Raw genomic sequence first — 10,865 nt, 5'->3', positions numbered from 1 at the left:
TTGACAGGGTGACCGTTTTTGTAAAATCCCAAAATATACTATTTAAAGTCCACAAATATACCACTTGAGTGTTGGTCACACGGATTTTTTGATTGAGCAGAGCAAGCGGAGTACATGAAAAATGTACTTAGTGTGTTTTCAAATTTTATAGAATATATTTTTAAAAGCTCTAAATAATTTTACAAAAGTTTTGTGTACATTCATTACAATAATCAAGCATATACAGGCATTCACGAACTTTCGATATACCTTAATTGCAGCCCTGCTTTTAATAAACAGCGCTATCGGAATACCAAAGCATCTCTGTTATAACAATTGCGCCACAGTGTTGCCACATTAATAAAGATTCAACGCTATATCCGAAGTCTTTGTTTGAAGTTTTAACAATATTCTTACATGAGATTAGATAATTTAATAAAAAATACAAAATCTGTTAAAACTTTCGATGTGACACAATGCTCCTAATTATGTGGCTCCGTAAGGACCACTAGCGATATATATCGTTCAGTGTGGCTATGGCCCAAATTGCACGGTCTGGCAGCGCGCTTTAATGTCAGATGGCCAGGCGGTTTCCTGCCGCTCTGACAGCGCTCTTTCTACCATTTGACAGCAACTGAGGTAGGTCGGCCGAAGAATTGTTGTGTAGAAATTCCGCAAATATTATAAACATCATCGACTTGTATGTGATAATTAAGTGTTTAATATAAAGTGAACATGTCGATGCAGAATTTGCAACAATTGTTTTATGTGCACAACACGAAATATTAAGCGAAAAGTGTATTTACAATTTGTATTGTTTGTTTTGCAGTGAAGATGGCAGTCCGCTACGAGCTGTGTATTGGTCTTAACCGAGGCCACAAGACCACCAAAGTCAAGAATGTTAAGTACACCGGCGACAAGAAGGTCAAGGGTCTGCGTGGCTCCCGTTTGAAGAACGTAAGTATAAAAATAAGAATAACAATAAAAAAAAATAGATCCCGGGCAATATACTAATTTTGTTTACATGTTTTGCTCTATTGCCAAACAGATTCAAACCAAACACACCAAATTCACTCGCGATTTGGTACGCGAAGTTGTGGGCCATGCTCCCTATGAGAAGCGCACCATGGAATTGCTGAAGGTGTCCAAGGATAAGCGTGCCTTGAAGTTCCTGAAGCGTCGCTTGGGCACACACATCCGTGCCAAGAGGAAGCGTGAGGAACTGTCCAACATTCTCACTCAGCTCAGGAAGGCTCAGACTCACGCCAAGTAAATGACGGAGGCTTAACAACAATCACAACAACATCAACTCAACATCTACAAGCAGCAGATTCAATAATATCAACGATTTTGTGTTTTTGCTATTGCGCGGTGTTATTTTTTTTTTGCTCTGTCAAAGAAAGTGTAAAAAATCCAACTACTTGAAAAGTCCAAGAAGCCACAATTAAAAAAGAAAACCAACAAAAAATATTACAAACAACTTTGTGCAAATTTGTGTTTATTTTTTTCAAGTGAACATAACCTCACAGAAAAGCAAATGCTTTTTAACCGGTCGTCATACGACGCTTCCCAATTGGAATACGCAGCAGCAGCAGCTGCCATGTGCACAGTGATGGCGATTGGAATACACTGCAATTCCCATGTGCAAAGTGTTGCCAATTGGAATATACACAGCCAATCACATGTGCACAGTGGTGGGCAGCAATATTGGGCACAGTTTGTGGAGCTCTACAAAATGTTGTGGAGAAGTTGCTTTGTAGCCTAAAAAGGAGTGGAGCGGAGATGTAAATACAACTAGAAAGTCAAGCTATATACATAGTTGAGTCACATGGAATATTACTGAAGAATCGATTGAAAGTTCTTTGTCGGGTCTTTAAATTGTCTAGAAAGTTTCCTTCAGGCAGTATTTCACGTATACATATATTTTGTATAAATCCATAGAAATCGCAATCTTTATATATATACAAGTCCTTGATCTAATTTCCGTTGTAAACTTGCTTAAAATCAACCAAAGTTCTTCACCTCGATATCTAGTTTAATTGTATCTTAACTTTTTTAATAAAACAAAATTCTCAGACTAAACGAGTTAGACTAGGAATCGGTTAATAATGATAATGATAATAAACTTTAAACTATTGCTTATATTATGAAAGTTTATAGTAAAATTATTGGGGAAATTCTCTTCTGGATTATTCAACCTTTCTCTTTAATAGAACTCTTTTTGCCATGGCTAGGATTGAATTCAGTTTTTACCATATAGTATTGCGTTAGAATAGATCATAGATCAATAGACTAATCCTTTACTTAAGATTAGATTGAGGAATGAAAATAATACCTGAGTTGAGACAATGATGAGCTTGCTTTTCAGAATATGAAAGTTAAAAGGAAACTAATTATTATTTTTAAAAACAAGATGAACTACAATGTCTAATATAAGTGGAACTAATAGAGATATTTATCTAAAACTAGATGAAATATATAAAGCGCTAAATTAACTCAGTTATTCAAGAAATACAATGAAATGAATTTGCTTAAATTGAATAGAAATTCATTGGAAGCAATTAAGTTGTATGATGTATGTAAGTATGCTTCTTGATCTGAGATTAAATGTATCTTTGCAAATGAGATTTATCTTTAATCTCTACTCTATATAAATAATCTTAATATGCGCACATTAGAATCTTTCTTTGATGTGACTCATTGCTATGGATTAAGAAAGGTATTATCTTTAATCTATACTCTAAAGAAAGAATCTTAAAGAACATTAAGAATTGTCGGTTTCATTCGTCATGCAAAGAAAAAGTGACACAATGCTCTTAGATGTAAATGTATCTTTGCAAATAAGAAAGGTATATCTTTAAACTCTACTCTAATGAAAGAATCTTAAGAATCCTAATATATATAAGTATTATAGTACTATATATTATATACATTAGTTTTAGTAAGATTCTTTCGCATATATGAAGATACTTTCTGTTGAATTCGTCACCCGAAAAAAGGTAAAACTTTCTTGGTTTTTATTGCTTCATGATGTGATGTGCATAGTTTCCATTTATTTCATATGCTTAACGAGTTCTTATAATCTCTATATAATTGTTGACTTTTGGCTTATTATTAATGGTAAATGGTAAATCGTAATCGTAGTTAAGAGCAGCAATTGATAAATGCCAACACATGCAACCGTGTAAGTAATATTTAAGAAGGTGTATGGCACAATTTGTTGTACTTGGTCGCAGGAGTTTTGGACGATGATACTCGAAGACAGGACAGGATGCTTACAAACTACGAGGAGGATTAGGATACAGAGGAGGAGCATGTAGCTGAAGGAGCAGGAGTAGCAAGCAACCTTATGAACACAGCCTTTTATTGTGTTGCGCTCTGATGAGGATTCGTTTTTTGTTTTTGTTTTTGGCAATGCTTAGGGATGATGATTGTCGTTGAGTGCATCGACAGCGACGGCAACGTTGTTATCAACCGTGTTTTCGTCATCGTCAAGTAGGCTGGGCAACGAGATGGTCACCTCACCGACCAAGTGCGCCTCGTTGGCATCATTCGAGACAATGATGCGCTCATATTCGGTGCTAATCGGATTGACAATCTCAAAGCAACTGCCCGCCTCGGACAGTTTGTGCAATTCAGTCTGATTTTTGATATGCGGCGAGAGGATCTGTTGTGTCACCTCCAAGCTCTCGATGCGCGTTGTCTCCAGCCGATAGAATCCATTCTCATCGAGCCGATACGTGAATCGTTTGTGTCCCGACGGCAAGCGGAAGTTATGCTTCTTGATCAGATGCACCGAGAGCGATTTGCCGCTCTTGAAGAAGCGTTCACAGCAATGACAGCCATAGAAGATCGGATTGTTGCCATGCACCTCCAGATAGTGCTGTAAACGAAATGGAAATGGAACAATTAATGAGTATCGATGGAGAACATAGAATCTAGAGAAACTTACGCGACGCATTTGAGTGTAGGTGCGCACCGAGTATTGACAGCCAGGCTGATCGCATTGATGCACCATCTTGGCGTGCACAATCTGCACGTGCTTGGCGAGATCCGATTCCCGAACGCAGCGCGTCTCGCATTCGCTGCACTTGAAGGGTTTGTCCTTCAGATGCCTGTATCGTATGTGCATCGTCAGCGAGCTGGCCGAGCTGCAGGTCATGTCGCACATGGTGCACTTGTAGCAATTCACATGGCGCACCGCGTGGCCACGCAACAGTTTCTCCGTTGCAAAGAACTTGAAGCACTGTGCACACTGGAACTTCTGAGCTGTGTGAAGAGAGAGAGAGAGAGAGAAACAAGAAGGGGGAAATCAAATATGGAATTTAAAACAAGATTTCGAGTCGATGGATGTAATTCTACAATGAAGTTTAGTACTCGATTTAATATAATAGATATTTAAACTATTTACATTTAGTATTTAATACTCGATTTTTAATATATATTATAATAAAACAAGATTTAAGAGGTGAACTATCCCGAACTATCTTACGACTGAATATTGTGTATTACATCTTCGAACTTTATAAGATATACGATTTATACAACAAAATCTATAGCTACTTTCACTACAACTATAACTTAGCATACAAAAAAAAGCACAAATTAAAATCTAATGTGAAATTTAATAGATGATTTCAAGACGAAGGAAAATATCTGCACTAAACCTAAACATATAAGAAAAGCTACAACTGCAAATTTCTCAATTCAAAAACTAGCAAAATATCGATAAGATAGATTTTGCACATAAAATGTGATAATAAATAAATATAAATATTAAAAGATTTCTTGGTGGTTCACAACATTTTGTAACTAATTTTTCTTTTAGTTCTTCATGTTATATTTTCTTTTCTATGAAGAAATGTTATACTTCCAAAAATGTCTGTAAATAAATATATTCTTAATAAACCAGAAATTCAATGCAAAAATACAGCTAGCAAATCGAAATCTAAATAGCAATACTTTAATTTGTTGATACATAAATATAGTATATAAGATTCCTGAAATATGTGGTTTCGATCAGATAAGAAGTAGAGGAAGTTATTTAAGAAATACTTTTGTATGGCCAAAAAAGTGTATTTTCTACGGGTCTTACTTGCTTTGGCTGACAATCCTGTATATTTTGTACTCTATGGAATATTTTGTACTCTATGGTATATTTTGTACTGTATGGTAAATTTGTACTCTATGGTATATTTTGAATGTAGTACTATATCAATGTACCCCAAATGCAGACTTCGGTATATTTGTATTACAATTGTTTTGCAATACCGCAGAATGGTGTTTTCCACAATGAGTGACGGGTATCTCACAGTCGAGCACACTCGATCATAGCTTTCTTACTTGTGTCTTTTCTTTTCTTTTCTTTCTTGACGATCTGACCTAAGACATTGTGTTAAATATAATAAAAGAAAGTTTTCTAGTCTTCATCATTCTATACTTGCAGCTAGTTTTCGCTTGCCACTAAATGAGCATACCCTTCATGTGCCCGCATAACTGTCTTACAAACAAGACGGTTTAAATGTATTAATGTTGATAAGTATGTGACCTAATTACTATAGCACTTATAATCATTTGCAATCGCACATACGAATACATTCAGGCAGATTTCACTAAACGTGCATACCCATCTACCTTAATACTAATTACCGGGTATGTTCCCTAACAAAATTCACTATACTGTGATATATAACGTAGTTCTTTCTCACTAACTTGTCACACCCTGCCACCTCTTGGGACTACGCGGTATACTCAGACAAATTCCACTAAACGTGCTTACCTATCTACCCTAATAGTAATTACCGGGTATGTTCCCTAACAAAATTCACTATACCATGATATATAACGAAGTTCTTTCTCACTAACTTGTCACACCCTACCACCTCTTGGGACTACGCGGTATACTCACTATTGTTGTCCGGCTGGCGACGCAGGTGGTCGAAGAGCGTCGTCTTGGTGCGAAAGAGTTCGCCGCAATGGAAGCAGGCGACGTGCTTCTTGTTCGAATGCGTGCTAATGTGTTCGATGAGGCGATATTTGTTCTCCAGTTGCTTGTTGCACAGATTCCAGTTGCACTGTGTCTTGGGTCGCTCGTCGTCTGGTGACTTTTGTATCTCGTACTCGAAGGACGCGTGCTGCACAATGTGATCCTGGAACTCGACAATCGAGACAAACACACGATTGCAATCGCTCCAGCCGCAGTGGTAATTCTGCTTCAACTCGGGCAACTTGTCGCCCTGGCGTGCTGGCGCATAGCAAGCGGGTATCTCGGGATGTCGTTCGCATTCCTTTTTGCCCTGGAGCAGCAGATGCAAATAGTAGCCATGATAATAGTTGTGACGCTCGAACTCCTCGCGATCCGTGCAGCTAAAGTTGCAATCGTTCCATGCGCACACACACTCCTCCGGCTCATCCTCGCACTCCGTCTCCGCCTCCTCCGCCCATCGCTGCTCCAGGTGGAGCGCAATGTGGCTATTGAGCAGCCATTCGCCATTGCAAATCACCTGACAATCGCGCCAGCCGCAGGGCAGCTGCATTTCCGCGGGCTTTTTCCTCTTGGCCGATGGTTGCCTCATCATCTTGCTTATCACTTTTATCACTTATATATATATATTTTTCAACTATAGGTTTATGCTTAACATGAAATGTCCAGAAAATTGATTGTGCTATTTAATTAATGGTGGAAGCCTGGATTCGGCGTTTGCGGTACTGCTGCAGACACACTATCGATGCACAAACTATCGATGTATCGATGTTTGCTTTTCGATGTTTTTGTTGTGCATGCAGATATTAAAAGAATTATTTTTAATTTTCTTTATTTTATAATTTTAAATTATATCCCTAACTTACTTGCGAAATATGAATATTGTAAAAAAGCAAACTACAAGTATGTACAATCAATATATATATAAATATTACGTCGTTTGCGTTCTAATTGCCGTGTGGTTGTAAAATATTGTTGTTTTTAATCTTGCCTTAATCAATAGGGAAGTGAACAATAACTAATTTTTTTGTAACGCCTAGATTTTTTCATTATATTTTTCATCAGGAATTATGTCTCTTGTAATATCGATAGCAGCGCGGTAGCTCGATAACCTAACGACTTATCGATTAACTGTTATTGTTGAGACCGCAACAAATTTTTTTCCCTCCAATTTAATGAGTTCAACGGTCAAAAGTTGTTTTTAAAACTAATTTGAATTTTGCTTTATTCTGTATATGTATTTTAATCTATACAATAGGTTTTTTTTTCACCTATGCCAAATGTACCAACTAACAACTCTATATATACATACGAGGGCAGACCGATAAGTATTTAGCCGGCTGGAAATTTGCGTCGAATGAGGAGACCTCGAGAAAATGTATTTTTCAGACGGGTTAAGGAAGTTGGAGCATCGCTGGGTCAAGTGTATCGAGCTAAAAAGAGATTATGTTGAGTAATAAATCGCCACTTTTCCAAAATTTTCGTTTTTCTTTTGGAGGCTAAGTACTTATCGGACAATCCTCGTATATATTATATTATGTATCCATCCCACCTCTTACAAACCCCTTTAAATGATAATATAATGAAAATGTACAATTTTATAATGAAAACTAAATTTAAGGTATAATAAGTACAGATACTTTTTTTGAGTCGAAGGCCCCAGCAGCCAGCACTCTCTTCTCTGTTAAATGTAGTATTAAATACTAGATTTAATATAATAAAATAAAAATAAAAAATATTATGTATATTAAGTGTATTTATTATATGTCCACCTGTGATGCACTTGTTACAGTTTCGCCATCACTTTAGAGACCCGGCATTACATAGGCAATATTGTCGAGCGTCGTTGCCAAATTTGTGCTCAGCTGCTTTTTATTCTCGAGGCCGGGTATTTGCGTTGTCATGCACAAAAGCGGTCCCATGGAGCACAATAAGCTGTCCAGCAGCACGGACAAGCTGCCCGAGAGCGCAACATGTCCGTTGTGCTCTTTCAACCGTTCGCCAATCACTGTCAAACTCTCGCCCAGCAGTTTGAGATGCGCTGCCGCATCAATAGCTTCAATGCTCGACTGTTGCTGCTGTTGCTTGCCACCGATCTCAGCTGGTGATTCCAATAGACCAGCAGATGAGGCAGCTGAGCTATTCATTGCACTCGTTGCCGGGGGTATCGACTTGATGCGACTTGTGTTTGTGTTAATGCTACGCTTTTGTCTGCTCTGCGCCCAAGATGTGGGCATCGCTGTGTTTGTTGTTGTTGCGGTGCTTGTGTTTGCCATCTGAGCGGCCAGTTTCTTGGTGCGACTCGTTGTCGCGCGATTCACAAACGTCGTGGAGTCTAGGACAGCAGCTGTTGTTGTGTTGCCATTGCTGGCCATCGCAGCGGACGATGTCGTTGTGTTGTTAAGCGCATTTTTCTCCCGTGTGCGAGCTTTTGTCGCCTGGATTTTGGCCTTGCGTCGCCAGGCGTTCTTCTCCTTGTTGGACACATTGGCCCACAGTTCACTGAGACGTCGCGCAGCACTCGCAAAATCTGAATACCCAATGGGGAAATCAATGCTATGCACTTCAATGCATAAACTAACCTACTCACCGAGATCGGGAAAGTCGCGTTTGCGCACATCACGCGCCCACAAACTGTAAGCGGTGTATCGTGCCTTGCCTTTGTCTTTGCGCTGCTTTGTTCCAGTCACCAGCTTGCCATCTTTGAGGATCTTGCGTTTGGTGGACTTTTCGCGCATATAGAGCGATTGACGCACCCGCGAATCGTTTGTATAGCTGCTGGCCTCCGCTTCGACGCCATCGACTAAATCCTGCACCAGGTTGTCCACTTCATCGTCGGAATTCAAGAGCGTACCACGCAGATTTGTGTTGCCCCCAATGGTATGTCTGATATCATCCTCCGTATCGCACAGATTAGGCATCACACCATCATCGTCATCGTCGTCGTCATCATCAATGTCATCGTCGTCGTCATTGTCTTCCTCCTCGGCATAGGCAATGATCATTTCCTGTTCACGTTCGCGCACCGCATTGGGCGGCCGTCCACGGCCGGGATAGCGTGCTGGTTGCCTGCCCGGGCGTTTCGTGCGCTTCTCAATCTCCTCGGGCGACTCGAAGTCCAACAGTTTCGATGACTTTTTGCGCACACGTCCACTGCGCGAGACGCCAGCCACCTGGAAGTCTGCAGGAATTGCCATTAGTCTCGTTTAGCTATCATATTTCACATGCTTACCCTTTGCCGATGGCGTTGATATGGGAGTATCCATTGTTTGGCTTTAATTTTGTATATATATATGTTGTAAATTTGTTTTGTTGTAAACGACGCGACGACACAAAATCGTGCAACAGCTGTTTGCAGCAGAAAAACGGTCACACCGTCCAGCGATAACTGACCATTATCGAAATCATAACGTTGTGCAAAAATAGAAGTTGGAAATTGGCTAGCATGTAAACTGCACAAATTTAAAATCAAGTGATTTTTGTATTAAACGTAATGACGCATATAATTATTAATATGGGTTTTTTTTTTTATTATTAGTCAACTTATCGATAATTAAGTCTCATTTTTGCGTTGACGCACACGCAAAGCGTCGATTGTCGTTCGATAACCGAGCCGTTCGATTTGTTTGTAGTTTTGATAATTTTTTGTTTTGGGCTCGCTTTGTTTTTGTTGTGGATGCGCAAGCACACAAACAACAATCAACGGGACGACATCGAGTCGGCATTGAGTCGGCAAATTTATTGATTACATATGGAAAACTGGCGCTTGGCACGCAACGCCGCCGGCCCCCAAACCCAAGGACAAAAACGACCCCCATATGCGGCGAAGCGACATTAACGTTAACGTTAATTTGACAGCAATTCAAGAGCAAATCGACGCACTATTTTGTTGTTTATTGAGCTCCAATCCCGGCCATTCACTCGGTGCTGTGCATTTGTGAAAGGCGCGTGTGTGTGAGCGTGTGACTAATACCAAAAAAAAAAAAAATAATAATTATATTAATCCCTTAAGAAAGTAATAATTCCAAGAAAAAAAAAGATGACCACCAGCGAACGCAGCGAAACCGATCACATTTCAGCCCTTGAGCTGCAGTCAAATCGTCGCATGCTCTACTTCAGCGATGGCGTCATGGAGGAGCTGTCCTCCAGCGATAGCGACGCCGAGCCGGACGTGCCCGATAAGGGCTACGATGACCAGCTGCAGGTAAGCCAAGCAAAGCAAAGCTAATAATGATTTGCCTCGATTTCATGACTCATTTCTCATTTGTTGTTCACACAGCGTGAGTTGACGCTGGTGCCACGCCTACGTTACAAGGCCAGCAAGATGGGCAATCATATATTGGCGGGCATTGACTATGTGGGCGGTGGCCTTGCCTCCTTTCTGGGCATCACGCACTCCAAATACGCCAGCGAACTCAAGTATCACCAGCGGGCCAAAGAAGAGGCCGAGGCCGAGGCGCAAAACGACGAAGACCTTGACAACAATTGGCAAACGAACAACAACAACAACAACAACGCCGATGGGTCAACCACAATTGTTGTCTGTGAGCCGCCAGCTGCTCGTGGAGGAGTCAACAATCAATTGGCAACCACAACAAATCCAACATCATCACCATCATCAATGCCACAATAATTTATGACAAATCATCGATAATGCAAAGAATGCTCATCAGGTGCAAAACGAATTGCAACGCTTGTTTTTTGGAGACTTTTACACATGTAACAAAACGAAAGAAGAAATATACTATATACTATATAGGACATATATAAGATATATACATATATATATTTAAAAATCATACTTTTCGACACTTTATTTTTCGCTATCAGCATAAGTTACAAAATACAAATTACATGGTAAACAATTTGTAAAGCATTGTTTCATTTCATTTCATTTCACTCA

General features: G+C 39.7%; 4 protein-coding genes across 4 annotated transcripts; 2 read left to right on the top strand and 2 right to left on the bottom strand.

Moving 5' to 3' along the window:
• Positions 1–468: 468 nt before the first annotated feature.
• Positions 469–1,459, top strand: LOC117577625 (60S ribosomal protein L36). Its single transcript, XM_034262491.2, has 3 exons — positions 469–618; positions 809–936; positions 1,028–1,459. Exons 2-3 carry the CDS (start codon positions 814–816, stop codon positions 1,250–1,252), a joined length of 348 nt encoding a protein of 115 aa, XP_034118382.1. The 5' UTR covers positions 469–618; positions 809–813; the 3' UTR covers positions 1,253–1,459.
• Positions 1,460–2,981: 1,522 nt separating this feature from the next.
• Positions 2,982–6,689, bottom strand: LOC117577638 (histone H4 transcription factor). Its single transcript, XM_034262507.2, has 3 exons — positions 5,888–6,689; positions 3,932–4,248; positions 2,982–3,862 (listed from the first exon to the last, which is right to left on the bottom strand). Exons 1-3 carry the CDS (start codon positions 6,555–6,557, stop codon positions 3,398–3,400), a joined length of 1,452 nt encoding a protein of 483 aa, XP_034118398.1. The 5' UTR covers positions 6,558–6,689; the 3' UTR covers positions 2,982–3,397.
• Positions 6,690–7,254: 565 nt separating this feature from the next.
• Positions 7,255–9,343, bottom strand: LOC117565602 (FACT complex subunit SSRP1). Its single transcript, XM_034244807.2, has 3 exons — positions 9,195–9,343; positions 8,553–9,143; positions 7,255–8,492 (listed from the first exon to the last, which is right to left on the bottom strand). The coding sequence occupies exons 1-3, from the start codon at positions 9,226–9,228 to the stop codon at positions 7,768–7,770; spliced, it is 1,350 nt and encodes a 449-aa protein (XP_034100698.1). The 5' UTR covers positions 9,229–9,343; the 3' UTR covers positions 7,255–7,767.
• A 219-nt stretch (positions 9,344–9,562) lies between these two features.
• LOC117565610 (uncharacterized) lies at positions 9,563–10,675 on the top strand. Its single transcript, XM_034244818.2, has 2 exons — positions 9,563–10,166; positions 10,242–10,675. Exons 1-2 carry the CDS (start codon positions 10,002–10,004, stop codon positions 10,593–10,595), a joined length of 519 nt encoding a protein of 172 aa, XP_034100709.1. The 5' UTR covers positions 9,563–10,001; the 3' UTR covers positions 10,596–10,675.
• The last annotated feature ends 190 nt before the right edge of the window (positions 10,676–10,865 follow it).

The sequence above is a fragment of the Drosophila albomicans genome, chromosome X (genome assembly GCF_009650485.2).
Source record: "Drosophila albomicans strain 15112-1751.03 chromosome X, ASM965048v2, whole genome shotgun sequence".
Classification (NCBI taxonomy): Eukaryota; Metazoa; Arthropoda; class Insecta; order Diptera; family Drosophilidae; genus Drosophila; species Drosophila albomicans.
Note: the sequence above shows the minus strand (reverse complement) of the source record. Positions and strands in the feature narration are given on the sequence as shown.